Source organism: Nicotiana tabacum, chromosome 22 (assembly GCF_000715075.1).
Source record: "Nicotiana tabacum cultivar K326 chromosome 22, ASM71507v2, whole genome shotgun sequence".
Lineage (NCBI taxonomy): Eukaryota > Viridiplantae > Streptophyta > Magnoliopsida > Solanales > Solanaceae > Nicotiana > Nicotiana tabacum.
This window is the reverse complement of record NC_134101.1, coordinates 35890195-35912946: the sequence shown is the minus strand read 5'-3', so window position 1 is coordinate 35912946 and position 22752 is coordinate 35890195. Positions and strand designations below refer to the sequence as shown.

Below are 22752 nucleotides of genomic sequence, written 5' to 3'. Positions count from 1 at the left end.
GGATAAAAGCATAATCTATTCATACTAATTTTGGCTCTCCATTACTGCATTATTCTTTCTAATATTTGTTATATACTCATACATTTTCATATACTAAAATTTATTAAAACAAATATAGCATGACGTCTTTATTAAACATAAAAGTAAAAAGTTTAGTTTGTGATACTCTTTCAATGATACATTTATTTATTTATTTATTTAAGTATTCAAGAAACCTAATGGAAATGCAGGAGATGTGAACCTTAATTTAAGCAGAAGCACATGCCCATTTGCAGCTCATCGTCAACTTATCTTCTCCCTAACTCCATATACTAATATATTTCCAATTCATTGCCCACTCCCCTAACACAAAGCTCACCATTTCCGTTTCCCTCTTTATAAACTGATCAGGAAAAAGAAAAGTAATATACCAATAATCATGGCTACAAACCCTAACAGTGTTCAAAAAATTGTCAGCCATGCCAATCCAACTACCATTTTCCGGTGGGTCCCAGTCCGCCGGAAAATCACGTTCAGGAAGAAGCGGTTGCCGACGGTGCGGTTAGGAGATGCGAAGAACCCTCGCCGGGGATTCTCCGTCGTGAAGCTTTTCCGGCGAGTTCGATTGAGGTGGCTGAAATTGCACTACACGTGTATGCTGAAAAAACTGAAAGAATATTATCAGTCTGCGGTGAAAGATATAATGGAAAGTGGCGGAGCATTGGACGCCTTTCAGCAACGTCTACTATTGGAAACCTCTTTCGCTGTTCCTGTAATGGGCCTTTCCTTCAATACTTTTCCCAATCACCATGGAACTTGAAATTGCAGCACCTTAACAAAATCTTTTTGGTAAATATTTACATTTTCTAGCTATCTTTTCAAGCTTATTAAATAAAGTCCCCCTCCTATAAATGTAAGTTTTTTTCTTTCTTTTTTTGAAAAAATAATTCCTCTTATATTGAGAATCATAAACACTTAATGTGTGTTGTTGTGAAGCCAATATTATACAAAGTGATAAAAGAAACTAGAATATCACAGTTGGGATTTAAATAAATAATGAAAATGACATTGTATAACCGCTTTTAAAATAATAGCCGAAATAGTGTATATTTTTTTGTATATATATATATATATATATATATATATATTCTGTTTGTTATATACAAAAATAATACAAATTTTATATATTTTTTCAGCTAACGAATATATAGGTTCTTGCGCTAGCTAAAAGTAATAATAACCCACTTAAATATGTGATCTAAAGCCACTTTTATACCTCTTTCCTACTACTAGAATTGGATTCAAAAGTTAATATACAACCAAAACAAATTCGTTTTTGCCCAATTTGGAAAGTAAAATTTTCCAAGGAGGGGATTCAATTGAAACACATTACCTATAAAATTTGGTGCAAGACGTGATTGATATAGAAGAAGATGTAAATTTCTTTTACCTTGGATTAGGAAATTGTATAGAGCAATTATGTTATTTATTTATTTATTTTTACAACTAGTCAGCTACTTGAAATTTAAATTATTTGCAAGGGTCATACCATGCATGTGTGTTTGTGCACTTTTATGCTTTATTTTTAGGGAGTTTAACCTAAGTATCACCTATAACTCCAGGAAGGTCAAAGTGTCTCTTGGTGTGAGAGCTAAATTAGGGTACAAGTTACGAGAAGGGATTAATTATATAGTCATAATGGCTATGGATAATATAAAATGCTTAATTATGGTGCATAATTCACATCGAAGTGAAAATACAGAAATAGTAGCACCCTAGGATATCTTAAAATTTAAGTGTAACATTTGAGTGGAATGCAATGAAAGTGAAAATTGATATTTCAAATGATGTAATGTTGGCTTTCTTTTTTAGTTTTAGTTGATTCAATATTTCCTTAAATTTCAGGAAAATTAATGTTCTTCCTATCTGTCTGACGGATTTGAATCCTTTTCATATGGTAAGACTAGAGTTAAGAATAAGACAAAGTTGATAGTGCCAACTCCTGAAGGTTGTCAACAGTATCTCTATTTTCTATAAATTAATGACAAGATTTTGTATTTTTAAAGACAGACGAATCATAGAAAATCATTCGAGCATAAAATATGTTAAAATGGGGAAGCAAAACGAATAATTCCTTGGAGAGAAACAATGAAGAGTAAAGATAATTTGTTATTGAAGCTAGTATTGCTTAGAGGTTAGAGATCTCACATGACCTTGTCTCTCAATTTTTTGGATTTTAAAGAAAATTAAATAAATGAAAAAGTAATTTAAAGATGGATGAAACGATCCCAAAAAAAACAAAGGTGTAGGTTATATAAGTCACAATTAATTACTATTAGCTCAACCGGTTTTAGTTTGTTAACATTTGATGAAATCAGTCCATTGACACGTATTCTCTCTTACACAATGAATAATACTGTATTTTAAGTACATTCTTAGAGCTTACATAATCTAACGGTAATTTTGTTAATCAAATAGTACGTAGGATTAAGAGTGAGAGGGAAGTATAGATAGAGCTTTCCTCTCTATTTATGAAGATAACAAAATATACATTTTCGGATTCTCATGCGAATTTTGTTATTTCCATCTGTTTGATTTGTCACCTGGAAGCACAAATATACAATAGTAAATCTTTGACATATTATAGTTAGTGGCGGATCTAGAATTTTAAAGTAATGCGTGCTTTATTGTTCTTAAGTTGACGCATAGTATAAGTGTATCACTATTTGAAACTTAAAATGAGACAATTCAATGCAAAAATATAGGGAAAATAACACTATATAGCGGATTTTATATATATATATATATATATATATATATATATATATATATATATATATATATATATATATATATATATATATATATATATATATATATATATATACACACACACACACACACACACATACAAGAAGTATATAAATTTTATACATTTTTGCGGCTATGGGATAAATAGTTTTGGTCACGAGCTAAAAGTGATCTTTGCTCAAAAATATATTATTGCGAACATTACAACAAAAACTAAATGGAGTACTATTTTTGGACAATGAAAGTACTTCATCAATCTCCATACTTGAAATATTTTTAAGTGATGTAGTAGAAAGAAAGAAAGAAAGAAAAGCGAATTTGAAGGGGAAAAGAAAGCAAAAAGATAACAAAATATGGAAAAATAGCTCAAATAAGGGCAACCGAAAAATAGAAAAGAATGGAAACAATCAAACAAGGAAAGGTCTTCCCCATCGCAAAACATAAAAAAAAAAAAAAAAAAAAAAAAAAATCTACAATTGAATCTCTAACCCAAAGCACGGCTCAGCTTTTATATTGTGGGTGCTCATCTCTCTTATATTTGATTTTTCCATTAATTTCACATAAAATAAACAGACCTTACCCCAAAAACAATGGGTGCTTAGGCACTCACACCCACTAAACGTGGATCAAGAAAAAATGATACTGTATAACTGCTTTAAAAATAATAACCGGAAAAATATATAAAATTTTTATATTTTTTTTTATATATATACATTATGTATGTTATATACTAAAATTTTACAAATTTTATATACTTTTTCGACTACCAGATATAAATAGTTTCTACCACGGGCTAAAAATAATAATATCTCATCATTTAAATTGACAGGTTACGTCATATATATTTTTACCTGCTCCTCTTTAGATTATTACTTTATATATAATGTAGTATTTTGGACACATTATAAAAAAAATTAAATGTCATTACTGATTATAAAAAGAAGGGATCAGAAACCAGGAACTTAATATATATATATAGAGCCGTATATATCATGATATGTCCAACTGGTTTTTGTCCTTTTGATATTGATGGTCTGAAGACGAGATTCTTGAATTTTAGCCATGATACAAGACAGCTCAATCAACAACAATAACAACCCAGTATAATCTCATTAGTGAAGTCTGGAAAGGGTAGTGTGTACGCAAATCTTACTCCTATCATGAGGTAGAGAGGCTGTTTCCAATAGACCTCCGGCATCCTTCCCTCCAAGAACTCCCCACCTTGCTCTTGGGGTGACTCGAACTCACAACCTTTTGGTTGAAAGTGAAGGTTGCTTACCATAAGAGCAACCCCTGTTGTGTCTAGGACAGCTCAATCAACCATAGTATAAAAGACTAATTTTTAATAAAATAAGCATAAAAATAACCTCTGATGACTCATTTGTCGTTAATCTGATGATCTTTTATTGACTTATTAAGTTCATTAGAAACGCAAGTTGTGACAGGAGAGACACTTGTGTTTTAAGAAAATGGAGAGGTCAGACTTAAAATATTATTCCTTGGCTAGTGGGTTTTGTTTAATGCTCAAGAAACTTTGACACCGACACATAACTATGTTATTATGCCTTCATCATAAATAATTTCTTAATTAAACGCAAATCTTTACATTATATTTTCGCTTTTTTTCAGTTTTTACACAAAAAATTACTTTTCGGGTATGGGTAATGGGTCTTTTTAATTAATTAGGAGATATTTAGAATTGGCCAACAGGACGATGACACGTGTCCTTCCGTTTAAATGAGGGGTATATTTGAACCCAAAGTATGACTGCATGGGTATAGATAACCCAATAGTATAACGAGGGGTATTCTTAGACCATTTTCGAAAGTACAGGGTATATTTGACGCTATGCCGTTTCTAAAATTAGCTTAAGTCAATGGTAGTAAAATTAACCGGTCATCAAACTCCATTGTAGTACTCAAATTAAGTGAAGAAGTTATCAAATTGATAGTTCTCTCTTCTAAGAATTATTTACCCGTGAAAGAGTACAATTGAATTTATACATGATTTCTAAACAAGTGAACTAATTTGATCCTGAAATAATGCAATAATTGAAGAAATGTACGATACTTAGCCTTAAAATGTAGATAAAACAGCAGAGATGACAGTTCCAGGAACAACAATGATGAGATCAAAAAGCGGAAAAGTAAAATTGTATTAAGCTTTGTATAGAATGTGGTGTAAGTTTTGCCAGAAAATTCGCATCCTCTACAATGATAACTAGGCTCACTATTTATAGGTGTGTCTAGGGAATGAAGTCCTAGGATCGTGCCCTCCTTTAATATCAATTATGAGGGTCATTGATGAAGATGTAACGGTGAATATAAATGTCAAATCCTCTGTAACGGGTCGTCGCTCTTAATGCTATAGAATATTCCGTATTAAATGCTACCGGACGCAAAGCATTTAATACACCTTTATGAACGTTATCCCTTCCGGTGACAAGCGGAATGGTTGCGTTCGGTCTTCGGTTATCGTCGTCTAGGGTTCCACGTGTCTTTTCTTTAGATGACCACATGTCATATCATATTTCACCCTATACAGATAGTCCCCCTGCTTTCCGGTGACATAACTTTGTGTTATCGGAAAGTTGGTAGAAACACTCTTTTGGCAGGAATTACTATAACTCCCTCTGAAGGCTTTTGACGGTTGATTAGACGCACGTCTCTCCGCATTTAATGCCCCGAACACGCGTCATCCCATGATTCACCACAACTTTTGCCGATTATCGAGATAATCATGGCCATGAATATAGCCGCCAAAATTTTACTTATGCGTATCATTCTTTTCCTTTGCACTTCATAATTTCTCGAACTTCTGATTTGCATCTTTGTTCTCCATCCTTTCTCTAATTCTCTGCAAACAAAAACCTTTTTCTTCTTCTTATTCAATGGCTTCTTCCTCCAAGCGTGCCAATTCTTCAAAGAACAAGAACAAAGCCGAGGACTCTGCTCCTCCAATGGTAGGTTCCATCATCCCAAGGAGACTCAGTACCACAAAGGACTTAGAAGAAAAATTCTCTACTGCTAAACCTCGTACATGGGTTGTTAGTAGGTACCCTTCTTCCATTCGTCCTTCCAGTATTCCTGCTATGAAGGAAGATTGTCGCTGCCATAAGTTGGATATCATTGCTCTTGATCTATCGGAGTGAGTGACTCTTCCCAAGGAAGGTTTTACATACTTTTACACGTATCCTTTTACTTTGGGTGCGTTTTCTTTGAGTGGAGAGCTTGATTCCGTGATTGCGGAGTTTTGCCTTCTCTACCAGGTGTATTTGGACAGGTAAGTCCTTCAGTGTGGAGGACGGTCGCCTAACTTCGACGCTTGTGCCAGGAGACTGGAGAGAAGATAACCTTAGCTCATATGATGAATCTTTATTCTCCCAAAATCTTTCGCGGGGGAATGATAAACCTCTGCAAGCGTAGCCACCATGCTTTACTGTCTAGCATGGATGATGACAACGACCGTGGGTGGATGGAACAGTTCGTTGAAGTCTCCACCAATGACATCATTCCGGCAATGGCTTCATCCTTTCTGGCCGCTTGGAACTGCACTCGTAAGCTCTTTGTTTAGTATTTCCTTTCACTAAATATTTTTCTATAGCCGTATTGATCCACCACCCTTCGTTTGTTTTAGAAACTCGATCGATCCCACCGGTGGTGGAAGGCTTGGACCGGTGGTTTCAAAAGATCTTGGACGTCACGACGCCCGAAACTCGTTTGTGGAATGAACTGGCCCTTAAATACGGGTGAAAGGCCAAAAATTATGGTAATTTTAACTTACATTGCTTTTATTTTTTTTATATATGGAGAACTTGGTTGAACCCTTCTGACTTGTTCACGAAATTAGGTCTACCTGCGGGCTCTGCTATTGTCCCCGAGGAGGACATCTTGGCTGATCATGTTGATGCAGCGAGGCTGCTTCAGAAGGCACTTACTCGAACAGGTATCTCCAGGGTTGTTTCGGGCGCAAACACTTCTTTACGGAGTCCCCGGATGGAGGATAAACAACCGAAGAGAAGACGTTCCTCCGTGACCGGGGAAAAGAATAAGAGGGCAAATATTGATGCCCCCGAGTCATCTCTGGTGGCGATGATGACTGGTTCTCCTTCTGGACCGGTCATAGATACCGTGATGATTGATGATGATGAAAAAGCTAGTGATGAGGGAGCTTCTCTACATAGAAGACAACGATCCTCATCATCTTAACAGGATGCTCGACCTGTTGAGAGAGTTACACCAACCGAGGACGATGCCTCGACACTTTGGGGAGAGTTTGATTTGGTAGATAATGCCAACTCCCATTTTTGGGCCCCAATTATATTGCCCTGTAATGCAGGGTTGAGTACCGGGTCCTTGCCGTCTTTGCTTGTCGAGCATCCAACAACCAGCACTGCATTTGATGCAGCTGTTTCTCACTCTTCAACTCCATCAGCTTCATCTCCATCTTCACCAATACCAGCAACTGCTACATCACTTCCATCTTCATCCACTCTTCCACCAGTAGTTGCTACATCGCCTCCACCGGCCGTACCTGATGTGGAAGAGGGTGTTCCTCTTCCACAGTCCCCAGTTCATAGGAATTTGGGGCAAAATATGCTTCCCCTTCTAAAGATCCACAAAGTAGGAGGGACGTTACTCTTTCGGTCTCTACCGGATGCAACTTGCTATCCTGGCCGGTGGAGCTTGTTAATTATCTGAAGCCTTTGGCTTTAGAGAAAGACTGGGAAAAGATTCAAGCACTCTCTGGAGAGTGTTTATTGAACAACGCCGCAGCGGTATGTTCCTTTCTTCCTTTGTTATTTCTTCTACTTTTGTATGAATGTATTCTAAGTTTTACTTCTTTTTTATTTTGTAGGCCAATTTTCTTGCTTCTGAGGGCCTTCAGAGGTTGATTCATGAGAAGGAGGAACTTACTTATGAACGGAATTAGCTTTTGGAGGAATGGGACCGCACTGTTCTCCGCCTCTCAGAACTAGAAACCAAAGCTACTGAGGTCATTGTTTTGGAGGCTCAATTGTAGAAAAGCGAGCAAGAAGTGGTAACCCTTAGCCAAGAAATTGGCCCGCTGAGGGTTAGATTTGATGAAGCCAAGGCCAAATGGGCTGAAGTCCAGGATGTCATTCTTGTTGCAACAGAGCATGAGGTTGCCTCCGTTGAAAGAGTGATTATCTTAGAGGCAGCCTTGAACTCCAAAATTGAATAGCTTGCTGTTGTGGGGGAGAAACACACCCAGCTCGAAGAGAAGTACAGGAAAACTATAGAGCATAATAGGCTCTTTAGTTCAACTGTCTGTGACTTTGATGTCAGCCTCAAATCTGCTAGGTCCGACCGGGAAAACCTTTCTGCCGAGGTAACCTAACTCAAAGAAGAACTCAAGCGCCGAGAGGTTTCCCTCGTTGTTGAAAACACTTACGCCATGTACAACATGAGGAGAAAAACTTTGGAAGAGGCCAAAGCTGGTGTCATTGACTTTGATGTCAAAATTTCTAAGGCACACGAGCTTGAGTTAGCTGCTAAAAGTGGACTCCCATCGAGGTCTGATGTACCTGGCCCTTCTGGTTCTGGTTCCAAGTTTTCGGGAACTGAAGAAGAATCAGAAGATGATGATGCCAAAGGCCAAACCGATGAAAATGTTGAGCTATCGGTGGACCCACTTACTTCTCACGGGGATGCGGATACTTCTCTTCCTCCTGGTTCTGGAGGCACTACAGTTTAGCTTTTCTTTTCTTTTTCCTATTTTGTACTTCTACCGTTTTGGCACGTTCTTGTAAATAAAGACATATTTTTGCTCAAGTATTGTTTGAGTCTTAATTTCGTTTGAATATCCATGCAAGTCTTTAACCTTTGCATTTGCTTAAGAATTCTGCGTACGTTTTTTCTGTTCGCGTTTTCTATGTGTAGTCTTGGATGCATTTTCCTCGAAGCACTTTGGTTCTGAGCATTATCCCTTTTATGTGAGGGTTTCTATAAGTATTTGCGCAAGTTTACTTTTTGCGTCCTTTCGTGTATGTCTTCGGGTGCATTTTTCCTCGAATGCATTTTGATGATGGGCATAAATTCTTCCGAAACCAACCCTTTAACGTGAGGGTTTTCATAAGAGAGGGCCCTCTTATATTTACGGTGCTCTTGAAGAAGACGTCTTTTGTTTATTACGGCACTAACATTTGAAGTACTTATTTAACTTTCAAATGACAAAGTTAGTTCATCTTTCAGACAAGAAACAAGATAAAAATAAAAGGATTTCTTTTCATATAATTCCTTATATTTTCAAAAGTACACAAGCATTTATTATGCTAAGAAATTTCCATTACTTGTGGCTAGCATTTATTATGCTAAAAAGAAATTGCCATTACTTGTGGCTATTTTGTACAAATTATTTCTACGGGGATGGCTGCATAGTCCCCGGTCTCGATGATGCATTTGGTTTCCGGATTTTTGTTTCTCGGTTGATGTTGCAGTCAATGTTTCCGTATCCTCATATCATCCCCCCCCCCCAGTGTTCGAATGCGAAGAATGCGAATTGGAACACTAGAAGTTTTATGTCTTCAAAGATCCCACCAATGAATTGCTAGATAATCCTTAACTCGGCAACATACCTTACTTCCCCTTAGGAATCTATGCTATTGAGCAAAATAAAATCTAACAATCCTCTAGCGGTTTGTGCTCATGAATGGTCGGGTAACCTCTGTTTGGTAGCAAACTTAACTTCCCAGTAGGAATTTACTATCGAACCAAAGATTATCTAACCGTCCCTGAGTGGAAGCTTGTTTTTTTGCCTTGCTATCAAAGGTCTTATTGTTGCTGTCTTCGTAGTATGCTTTCTATCGCTGCCTCATTAAAAACCTTGCCAGAAAAATCCAATTGAGACAAAAACTGAACGAAGGGAAAAAGAGTGCAGCACATAATTTCCGTATGAGTAATGTTCATCAGCAATAATATATTTTGAGGTGTACCATGTTCCAGTTGCTAGGCAACTTGTCTCCATTCTGATTCTCCAACTCGAATGAACCTTTCCCAGTATAGCTGAAATTCGATAGGGACCTTCCCATATTGGACCTAGCTTCCCCGTATTGAGCTCCCGGTATTTTGGGTTACTTTCTTCAGAACCAAATCTCCTACTTTGAAATAACAGAAGTTGGCTCTTCGATTATAATATCGCTCCATTCTCTGCTTTTGAGCTTCCATTCTTACACGTGCCAAGTCCCTTCGTTCCTCAAGCAGTTCCAAGTTGATTAACATTGCTTCATTGTTAAATTCTTCATCTTCCCGAAAATGTCTTAAAGTGGGTTCGCCCACTTCCATCGGGATTAGGGCTTCAGCACCGTATACAAGGGAAAAAAGAGTTTCTCCTATGCTCGATTTGGCCGTTGTTTGGTAGGCCCAAAGAACTCCGGGCAATTCTTCGAGCCATTTTCCTTTTGCTGCTTCCAACCTTTTCTTGAGGTTTTGAATAATCACTTCATTTGTTGACTCTGCTTGACCATTTGCGCTCGGATGATAAGGAGAAGATGTGATCCTCTTTATTTTCAAATCTTTGAGGAACTTGGTAACTTTTGCACCGATAAACTGTGGCCCATTGTCGCATGCTATCTCTTTTGTTATTCTGAACATGCAAATTATATTTTCCCACCGGAAATCCACCACATCGTGTTCTACGATCTTATGATAAGGACCTACTTCTATCCATTTAGAAAAATATTTAGTCAGAATTAAAAGAAATCTTACCTTTCTAGGAGCCGGTGGCAGTGGCTCGACGATATCCATCCCCTATTTCATGAACGACCATAGGGACAAAACAGAATGTAAGGGTCCTGCCAGTTGGTGTACTAGTGGTGCGTAGCGTTGGCACTTAGCACATTTTCATACGAAGTCTTTGGCGTCTTGTTCCATGCGAGGATAGTAATATCCTGCCCATCCCAACTTCAGCACCAAAGAATCTGCTCCCGAGTGATTGCCGCATATACCGTTGTGGACTTCTCTCATGACATAATTAGATTTTGATGCTCCTAAGCACCGGGCCAGCGGACCTTGGAAGGATTTTCTATACAATTGGCTTCTCTTGAAGCTATAACATGCAGCTTTGGCGCGTAACGCCCGTGATGCTCTGGGATCTTCGGCCAACTTCCTATGCTCGAGATAGTCGATTATTTCATTTCTCCAGTCCTAGACCAGACTATTTGAATTTACTTTATACTAAACATCCGTATCCAAGACTGAGTTCATCAGTTGCACTACCATCGCGGACTCCGATCCCTTCATTTCCGTCGATGATCCTAAGTTTGCTAATGCATCCGCTTCTGTGTTATCCTCCCTTGGTATATGAGTAATTGACCATTCCCAAAATCGTGCCAAAGGAGCCTGGACCTTTACCACGTATTGTTGCATACGTTCTTCTTTGGTATCAAAGATCCCGTAGACCTAATTTACCACCAGCTGCGAGTTATATTAGATTTTGATAACCTCAAAATCAAGTCCCCGGACTAATTCGAGCCCTGCAATCAAAGCTTCGTACTCTGCTTCATTGTTAGTTAAAATAATTGTTCTGATGGCTTGCCTTAAGGTTTCCCCCGAATGCGTGATTAAGACTATTCCGAGTCCGCACCCTTTTACGTTGGAAGCTCCGTCTGTAAATAAGTTTCAAACCCCCGATGTCGATTCCGACACCATTACTGCCTCCTTGGTTTCTAAAGGCAGTAATGCCGGACTGAAATCAGCCACAAAGTCAGCCAAGACTTGTGCCTTAATTGCAGTTCTTGATTTATATTCTATGTCAAAATCACTCATTTCGACGGTCCATTTGGCCAATCTGCCAGAGAGCTCGGGTTTATGGAGGATGTTCCGCAAAGGAAAAGTAGTCACCACATCTATCGGGTGGCATTAGAAGTAGGGCCTCAGCTTCCAAGCGGCGACTACGAGAGCTAAGGCCAGTTTTTCTAAATGAGGGTAGCGAGTTTCTGCTCCCGTTAAAATTTTTCTAATGTAATAAATGGGAAATTGCATACATTCATCCTCCCGGACTAAAACTGCACTTACAGCAACTTCTGAAACCGCGAGGTAGACTAGCAATATTTCACATTCTTTTGGTTTTAAGAGCAATGTAGGACTTGATAAGTATGTCTCTAGGTCCCTCAGAGCCTGTCGGCACTCCGGTGTCCATTCGAAATTATTTTTCTTTTTGAGCAGTGTGAAGAAGCGATGTCCTTTTTTTGACAACCGGGAAATGAACCTGCTCAAAGCTGCTAATCTTCCTGTGAGCCTTTGGACTTCTTTTACGTTTGACAATTGATCTGGGATATCCTATATGGCCTTGATTTTATCGGGGTTTACCTTAATTCCCCTTTGTGAGACCAAAAATACTAGAAACTTACCAGAACTGACCCTGAACACGCAATTCTCGGAATTAAGTTTCATGTTATGCTTCCTCAGGATGTCGAATGTTTTTTGCAAATACTTAAGGTGGTCACCTGCATTCAAAGACTTAACGAGCATATCGTCTATATAAACTTCCATAGTCTTTCCTATTTGCTTTTCAGACATCTTATTTACGAGCTGTTGAGCATATGGGTCTGAAGTCCCATCATACTCTGGCATTTAAGGCATTTTGAATTGCTTTGGGATTAATTTTGGTGCCGCACTCGGCTTGTACGGCAATTGAGTATACTTCTTCGAGTCCGGGCCTTTCAATACAGGTGGCGCGCCCGGGATCTGGTCCATGCAGGCGTTTACTTCCCTTATAAATCGTAAAAGTTCATTCATGAACGGGTCGTTCTCGTTGTTGAGACCGGGCCCGTTCCCCCCATCCCCGTCGGAGCCAACTTCACCCATGAGAGTGTTGTTGTCGACTCTCTGTGTTGTTTGGTTTACGGGAACACCGGGAGGAATTAGATCTCGTCTGTTTGCATTATTCGAAGCCCTCAATAGTGCCTGCTTCAGCTCCATCATAACCTTATCCTGCCGCATGATATGGCCTAGAATGATTGCATGTTGCTCTTGCAGGACACTTGTGAGCCCCTAATTTTTGACCATGCTTGAATGTTTTCCCACTCATCTCACTAATACCTCACTTTCACTCCATTATTCCCGCTCCCATTTTTTTCACGCGTGTCCCCACTCCACTTTCCCACTCATGTACCCCACTCCTTGTCCTCCACTCACAATCCCAAAAAAACCACCTCTAAACCTCCATGTAAAGGGGCCAACTTCATCTCCAAAAAAAGACGATGAGAACTAACCCTTGAATACTCCAAAAATGCTGCCAAAACTCAGTTGAAAACCCAGCATAAACGATCTCGAATCACCTTTGAACTCCAACCAAAAGGAGCAGCAAAATCAGCCATGAAATAGCTCGAGTTTAGCTCCAAAACAGTCCAAAGAAGCAGCAGAAATACAGCTGTTTCATGCGACAAAAACGCAGCTGCTGCTGCTTGTCTTCTTCCTCCAAAAACCAACCTGTAACCACCACGAAAAATAGCCCAAAAATACAGCATAAAACAGTCATGAAACCAGTCACGATTTGCCTCCCAAAGCACACCTTCACCATCCATATTCTGTTTCTTTGAGTCGAGTTTCGCGCCGGTGATTCAGTTCGATGTCGTTGGTCCTATTCGCGGTCTTGCTTTCATTTTGAGTATTCACTATTATACTAGCTGGTTCGCACGTGAACTTTTATCAATAAATTAATGCAGAAGCTTCATTGAGGTTAATCTTATTTCCTTTTCGCGATTTTTTTTTAAAGAGACATTCCATGCCTATTTGTTTTGCTTTACTGCCCTCTCATTTAATTTTAGATAAGTTTAGTTAGTACTAATATTTTGCTTCTTGTTTCTATTTGTTTTGTTTTACTGCCTTCTCATTTGTTTTAAGTAGCTTAGTTGGTAGTATTTTGCTATTGTTTAATTTTGTCTATGGTCACGTGTTAATTTGGTTTTATAGTTGTTGATATATATATATATATATATATATATATATATATATATATATATATATATATATATATATATATATATATATATATATATATAGTACGTATGCATCATCATTTAGTTTATAATCATATACAAGCATTTTTCATAAAAAGAATTTTCTAATTTTTAAAGGCTTTAAATCAATTTATTTCTGAATTTTATTATATAAATATCCAATAATTATCCTACAAATTATTTTTATGATGATTTAATCATCTAAACTTATCATTTATACCAATATGAGGTTTTAAATATTTTCAGTGCATTTATCATAATTACATTTGCATTTTTTAGGGCCACCTTGTACATTTTGCAATAATAGCCCATATGCATGTATAATTACCTAATTTATGCAGAAAATAAATTTTTATATTTCTTTAATATTAAGCAATTATTTTTAATCATCTTAGTACAAAAATGATATTTTTCATATTTATTAATTACTTTTATAAATTATTTATTTATTAAACATTGGGTATTTAAAATCTGGCCCCAAATTTACCTTAATTTCGGACCTAAACTACCCAATCCCAGCCCAATAACCTCTGAGCCCAAACCAAATAACCCGCAACCCAACCAATTAACCAACCCGACCCAGAACCCCCAACTAATCATGGTCGTTGATCTCCGAGATCAATGGCCCATATTACCCCGTCCCTTTTAATTAACCTAATACTCCCCTAACCCCAACCACTCTTCACCACCCGCCGCCTTTGAATGCTCTCAAACCTCCCCCTCATCTCTGCCCAAACCCTAGTCTTCTTCCCCCAAATTTCTCTCCTAATCCCACCGGACATGGGATTATACGATTACTTCTTGCCATATTCGACCTCCCATTGGTACTGGACCCTTTCTCTATACCGGTTGCCTAAATATGGCAAGCAGATCTCATCAACTTCGAACCAAAGCTGGTGCAGTTCCTTGTCCTTTTCCGTCTATGTTCATTCTTGTTTTTTTATGGTATGAATATCTGTGTATTTCTGTAACTCCTACTCACCTTAAAATTAGGGTTTCAGATTCTTTTAAATCGAACCAAATCTGGTTCGATTCTTTGATTTTAAAAGGTATTTATGTCTATGTTCATCTTATTCTATGCAGTATGTGATTTTTACCTTTTATTTATTTTAGATTTCTGTCGATTTGTGTACTTTACCTAAAATTAGGGTTTTGAAATTTTCTCTTTTCCTTACTGACTTCGATTGCTTTCTTTTCTAGTGTTTGACTGATGATTTTCCTTGTTTGGGTGTTTGATTTCTACTTCTATATACCCCCTCCCCCCCCTCCCCCAACTCCCCTTTTTTAACAGTCCGGAATCATTAAGAAAAATTACTAAAAAATAAAAGTTGTGTGCTCTTTGCTCTTTAATAATCTTATTCTGCACTTTGGTTCCTGGCCGGCTGAAAGCCAAGGCAAAAAATTCTGAGTTCTTGTTCTTTTGTTGATATTTATAACACTGTGGACTTCCGTTCTTTCTTGTTTTCTCTTAACTGGTGAGTTATCAAACCTTTGTCATTTCATTTCTACTTACTTGTCATTAGCATGTGTTTTCACTTCTGAAGATTGTTGTTCAATATGTTTCTGGGCTGTTCTCGTATGCAATTCTGACTGTCTTACTTCAATTCTAGGCCTTTCTAATCTAAAATGCCATTACGCTTCTAGTTTGAGACATGTTTAGACCTGCTTTAAGTTGATTAATTTCCTTTTCAAAGTCTGCCTAGCCTATGTGTTACTGATAGCCATCTCTTAACTGTTTAAATTTGCTATTTGAACATGCTCCCATACCCCCTTTCTATGGAGTAGTTGACTAAGTATGAGTATATAAGTATATAGCACAAGTCTGTTTTTGAATTTGCTGTGATGACATGCAGCCTGTTTTGATCCTATTTTCACCATGTCTTGACTTTCCTAGTAATTGCCCTTATCCTGTTAAGTTCTTATTGATATGATTCCTTCTTGTGATACTAGCATTCTACATTTAGTATAATCTGAACTTTTTACCATAAGTCTGTGCACATCAATCCTGCAAACCTGTCTTGGTAACATATGTATTATGTGTTGAATTTGTTCTTTTGAAACTTTGCTAAAGTCTGTTCTTAAAACCCAAGCATGTTCTATTGCTGTTTTTATGTGCTCAACTTGAATATGTTTGTATCCCTTAGTGTTGTCCCCTAACCTCAGTCTATTCCTTTACTACTTGGTCTCTTTGAGTTCTTATTCTTAGCCGGCTAAAAGCCAAGACTACTTAGGTTCTGTCCTTTGACCCCACTAGTGTGAGCACTGCTCAGGGTCCAATTAAGACCCTTATGAACTCTGACACACTAGGATTTGGTCCCTAATCCCTTCTCTGAACTATTCTTGTTAACCACCATAGTGTGAGAAATGCCCTGGGTTTTTGAAGACCTTGGGAACTCTGACACACTAGGGCCTTGGTTCTATATGTTCAACTCTATCTTGTGTTCACTGGGTGAATCATTTAATTCCTGGCTGCTCTATGTCTATGAATGTGTAACTTGGAGACTGTTGTAAAGGCCAGGCCTGTCCAGGTGTATTTTGGGCCTGCTGTAGGCTCCCTATAGTTATTCTCCTATGTAATTCATGCTACTCATTCTGGGTTTGTAATAATTATTGTAATAACATTTTGGGGTATTAGTAAAATTGGGAAAGGGGATTTATCTTACACTTGCATTGAGATGGGCTCATCACTTATCTCAAATGTGTTATTATGTTCAAACATGTTCCGTTTTCATGTGTTAGAGATCATGCCTATGGGTATTCTATTTTGCTCAAAATGTGTTACTTTTCAGTTATTATAGAAATCCTGCTTATAAGTATCCTATCTTGCTCAAATGTGTGTTAGAAATCTTGCCTATAGGTTCTCTATTTTGTCCAAATGTGTTCTACTTTTACCTGTTAGAAACCATGCCTATAGGGTATTGAATGATTAATATCTCAATGTGCGCATAGGATTCTGTTTACATACGGCTTAATCTACAAATTAGATGCCATGCCTATAGGATCTAAACAAAACCCAGTTTTAATTATAGAAATCATGCCTATAGGGTCTAAATCAGTCTTGATTATTGTCTTGCTCGTTTCTTTTAACCATTATTAGAAATCATGACTATAGGACTCGATTAAGCAATTCTGAAAAAATATTCTTGTGATTACCATTGTTAGTTACTGCGCGAATCACCTAGAAATCATGCCTATAGGTTTAATCTCTTATGCTTATAATCAGTAGGCAACTATATAGGCTTTAGAAATTGTATTAAAAGAAAGGCTTTTACACATGAAACTGCCTGCTTATAAAATCCAGAATCACATAGAGATCCTGCCTATAGGGTTCTGCGACCTTAACTTATTAAAATCTGCAACTATCAATGTTAGTTAGTTCGCGTGCATTTGTTGCCTAAGTGCGGAGGCCAACTTGAGCCCTTGTTTCCCTATACATGAAAGTCCTAAATGTTTTGCTTGTCGCCTAGTATTTTCTCTTTTGAGCAACCTAATTTAAAGTTTAGAACCACCCTGAAATAGAGGTCCAAATGCCTCCTAGACCATAGGCATGGGACTGGTAGTGCATGCATAGAGTACGACTAGAATTGACTAGTGCGCTTTAGGTAAACAACTTAAAGATAGTAATCGGATAGCAGGGGATGATAGTCTATGCTCGCTGAATAATATGAGTAACACCCCATCATCTTGAGGGAGTTACGAAGTATTATTTATGTTGCACGGGGTTATTCTTTAGGCTAAAATAAACTTAGGACCCCCCCCCCACCTATGTTTTAAAGTCAATCATTCTATTTTATTTTGCCCAATTTTGTCTCTTCTCCTTGCTTAGGCTAATTCATATAATTCGAGTTCGGCCGGGACCCACCGTTATGGACCTCGAGAAGTGCCTAACACCTTCTCCTCAAGGTAATTTGATCCCTTACCCGATCTTTGTTGGCGCAACTGGTTAAACCAGATTTATCTGCAAGTAGGTGCCCTAACGTACCTTAAATCCGTTAGGTGGCGACTATCTCTTTTAACACCCCTTCCTTTAAAAGATGTTGTCACGTGTCGAAGCCCGATTTCGCGAGAAAGAAAGGAGCGCGACAACATGGCGACTCCGCTGGGGATATATATTAGGCTCTTACCATTGCGAACTTGGTCTATATGAATTAGTCTCTCTCGATAAGCGTGTCTTTATTATTTTGCTGATACTTGAACATCCCGCTCCCATTCTCCCTTTTATTGCTACACGCACACCCTCTTCCCTATTTCCCCTTTATGTGAACTCATATGTAACTCTTCGCTTAATCTGGTTACAATATGCATCCCACTGGAATTTTGTTATATCATGACTTTCCCAATCCTTACCCCTTTATTGCTTTATTACAATTTTTTTTATATTATACGAATTAACTTCTTCCCTATTTTTCTTTCTTTTCTGTCTTTACATTTATTAAATACTGCATTTATCACTTTTATTATGCAAAATACTTGACAACGTGTTGTTTTATTTTGCATAAATCATGCTCTACATCATATTTCACTCGTGCACAATTAATACCATAGCGACACTTGATGAGTGTCCGCGCTCTTCCTATATTACCTTTTTTTAATTTAAAAAGGCTTATTTGCGGTAAAACTAGTCGATCAGCGGTACAATCGACGGTTCCGTGCCTTTTCCTCTCAAGTTGTCCACTTGAGGGTACCGATCTAGACTCTTCTAGAAACCCCCACTCTGATATTAACTATGCATGCATCATGTCTAAAGGGTTAGAACTCTATCCGCATAATAACTCCCTAAGGCAAGCCTTGTCCAAAGCCCATCGGGGTTTCCATAATCCCAACGGGCACGATCATGATATGTGCATTATTTGGAGAAAACGTGCCGATATGCTAATCATTAATGCGTAAATAGTCAGATCCAGAGGGGGAAAGGGCTAACTTTATCTGTTTTGCAGAAATGAGGCACGAAATCCCCAGGTTTGGCATGATTCGAAGTATCCCACCTTTGTTGCTAGATTGGTGGGAAAATCTCTCGCCAAACGACAAAAACCATGTGAAAAGAGTTCTCGGGAATTTACCTTCTTTGCTAGACATTCAGCCAAACGATGTACTGATTGAGGCCGCTGCTATGTTCTGGGATGAAAAGAGGGATGTTTTCCGTTTTGGTGACATAGAAATGACTTCCCTTCTAGAGGAAATATGAGGCTTTGCTGGGCTTCCCTAGGACAACCCTGGTCTGTTGGTACCGGAAAATTGCACTTCTCGAGGTTTTCTGAAAATGATGGGTTTTAGAAGGAATGATAAGTTAGTCTACCTAAAGAAGTCTTACATACCATTCGACTTCCTTTATGAGCGTTATGGGCACAGCAAGTCCTACCGTCTTTATCATGATGAATTTGCTATCACCTCTCTGGGTTGGACTCATCGCCGAATTTTTGTGTTCATTGTCTGTTTTCTGGGGATGCTGGTATTCCCAATACAAGGAGAAAGGATTTACACTCGCTTAGCTATGGTTACTAAGACCTTAATGGAAGGAATTGAGGGACAAATTTACACTATTGTCCCAATGATCGTAGCGGAGATATACCGACCCGTGGACCATTGCAGGAAAGGATATAGGCATTTTGAGGGTTGCAATCTGTTACTGCAAATATGGCTATTCGAACATCTTCAAAGGGGACAATACCGTCAAGCATTTCCGCGGCGACCATGGAATGACCACATAGCTTTTCACCATCCGAAAAGAATGACTTTTATTCTGGATAGGTTTGCACAACCAGGAAACGCTGTGGGCCGGGTACACTTCTTTAGCAATTTGACTGACGACAAGGTCCATTGGATTTTCGGGTGGTTCCTTACTAGCGAATTTATCATCAGGTCAAGAGATGTTCCTCATCTAGTGCTAATCGGATTAAGGGGTATCTATCCTTATGCTTCTATCAGAGTCATGAGGCAAGCTGGGAGAAAACCGGTTATACCATTAGTTTCCAAAATGGTTCATTACAAAGCAGATTTCCAAGGGAATGTCATTCCACTCAAGTTCGAGGCACAACACATGTGGCATCAAAATATTATTATGGAGAAAGATACCATCGATCCAGACAGGTATCATGCCGGCCATGTGTACTTCTACACATCATGATTGGTCGATGACATAGCAAGAGAGGTCAAGTCAAGGGTTGATTTGAGGAATAGGGTCATAGACGACGATGCTGAAGCGCAAGTCAAATACAGGAGGTAGTGCAAAAGGGTCTTTGAATATGAGGCCAGGCATTTGGAACAACATAAAGTGGACATGAAAGCAATCAACGAATGGAGGGGAATTGCTACTAAATCAATATAAAGGTTGGGGTATTTGGAGCAGGGTTTGATGGAACTTGAGGGAAAGATGAGGAAAAGGGTCTCGGATTGTCAGAACGCAGAGGGCAATGGAGGAGGACATCTAGCAAGGGCGTATCTGCTATTGGAAATGCACGACCTGTGAAATCTGATTGACGGGGCTAAGAAAGCCAAGCTTGGAGAAGGTCCCTCTGGGACCAAGTAGATTAGGGGTGATGTTTTCTAGATTCGTTTTAGAATTTGATTGTAGTAAGGCAAATGACACTGGTGACTCTTTATAATTATTGTCGTTTTAGTAGAGATTTGGTCTATTTATCATATTAATGAAATGATGCAGTTATCATCATTGAGTTTGCTCCAAAGCTATATGTCGCTAGGCCTACCCCGGGCACGATGAGGTCCCCAAATTAGGACACAAATTCCACAATACGTGTTTAAATATCGTAAATATCCTTTTAATACTCTTTACTGACTTGTTTACCTTTTGTTTTTCTTCTTTTCTTTGTTTATTCCCATCCCCTAAGGTTGGTTTGTGCATACTGGCATCATCGGCATATCATACCAGATCTAGAGGTCCTCCACCACCTCCTCCTCCAAGCGATCCTAAGAACAAAGAAAAGGCTAAGATGGATGATCTGAGCGGTATCAGGAAAGACAACGCTACACATGCAGAGAATGTTGAAACTTCGGATGGTCGGGGTACTCCGGCACAAAACGACTTAGTTTTGCGATTAGAGCAAAAGATACTAGAGTTACAATGGGAACTTGAGCAAGTCTGAAATGTGGCAAACCTTTCCCTTACCCTGAATGTTCCCGACATCAACCAACAAAACTCAACACCTCCACAAAACACACAAAACCAGCACCCGCAAAATCCTCCTGCACCTCATCAATACGCCACGCCACCCCAAAATCCTAATCCTCCACCAGCACCAACTCATTCACAACATCATCATCATCCGACCCAGTACCCACAAACTACCACATATCACACTCATTAGAATGCACCACAGCCTACTCCTGACCCGCAAAACTCAACCAATGATCACCATTACGCCCAGATTCCCAGAGTCCACCAAAGCAATCCCATATATGTGAAAACCTTACCTCACACCCCACAACAGACCCTATACATACCCGAATCCGCCGAGAAAGACCTGCTCATCAAGAACATGGCAGAGGAACTCAAGAAACTTACCGACAGGGTTCAAAATGTCGAAGGGGGCAAAGGCGTTGGGGGTTTGAATTATGAAGATTTTTGTATTCAGCCGGACGTAGAACTGCCAGAGGGTTATAAAGCTCCCAAGTTCGAAATGTTCGACGGAACTGGTGATCCGAAGGTGCACTTGAGAACGTATTGTGACAAGCTTGCAGGAGTTGACAGGGATGAAAGAATCCGCATGAAGCTGTTCATGAGAAGCCTCACTGGAGACACCATGTATTGGTACATCAGTCAAAACCCAAAGAAATGGGTCAATTGGGTAAGCATGGCATCGAATTTCATAGATCGGTTAAGGTTTAACATAGAAAATGCACCAGACTTTTTCTACATTCAAAATCTCAAGAAGAAGCCAACGGAAACTTTCCGCGAGTATGCTACTCGGTGGGGGTCTGAAGCTGCAAAAGTGAGGCCAGCGCTGGAAGAAGAACAAATGAATAAGTTGTTCGTCAGAGCTCAGGACCCGCAATACTACGAAAGATTGATGGTTATTGAAAACCATAAATTTTATGATATCATCAAGTTGGGAGAGAGAATAGAAGAAGGGATCAAAAGCGGAATGGTGATAAATTTTGAAGCACTCCAAGCCACAAATAAGGCCCTGCAGTCAGGAGGTATCTCCAAGAAGAAAGAAGTAGGTGCAGTAATAGTAGCCCAAGGTCCGAAGTCACCTCTCACATAGCAAACACCTCTACCCACATATCAGCCTTCACCTCCTAGATACCGACAACCTGCCACCACTTACCATACCTATAATTCCCAACCCGTATACTACCACTCACCACAAGCCCGCCAAAACTACCAAAAACCTAGACCAAATTACGATCGCAGACCACCCAGACAATACACCCCAATTGATGAACCTATAGACCAACTGTACGAGAGACTGAAGGTTTCCGGTTATATCACTCCCATTCCCGCCGTCGTCATGGAAAATTCCTCTCAATGGGTCAATCCAAATAAGACATGTGCCTATCACTCAGGCATGAAATGTCATACTATTGATGAGTGTCGTACTTAAAAGGATAAGATTCAGACATTAATCGACACCAAAGTCATACATGCAAATGAGGATGCGCCCAATGTCCGTAACAATCCTCTCCTGGATCATAGAGGCGGAGGGGTAAACATGATAGAGACCGATGAAGAATGGGACTCAGAGGGGGCAATTGGACTCATTCGAGAAGGGGATAATCCTGAAACATCTCCAGTCACTCTCACACCTATCATGGTACAAACTCAGGCACCAATTGAATTTTAGGTAGCTGCACCAACTCCGTTTGAGGTTGAAGTAACAATACCCTTCACCGTGATAGTAGCACCTACACCGTCTTATAAGTCTAATACTATACCATGGGATTATGTTGTAGAATCAATAAGGAAAGGAAAGGGAAAAATGGAAGAAACTGGTGCATCACAAGGTATGACCAGAACTGGTAGG

The 22752-nt window shown here is 38.9% G+C and overlaps 1 protein-coding gene across 1 annotated transcript; it reads left to right on the top strand.

Moving 5' to 3' along the window:
* The first annotated feature begins 418 nt into the window (after positions 1-418).
* LOC107782054 (uncharacterized) lies at positions 419-799 on the top strand. Its single transcript, XM_016602886.2, has one exon. It carries the CDS (start codon positions 419-421, stop codon positions 797-799), a length of 381 nt encoding a protein of 126 aa, XP_016458372.1.
* Positions 800-22752: the final 21953 nt, after the last annotated feature.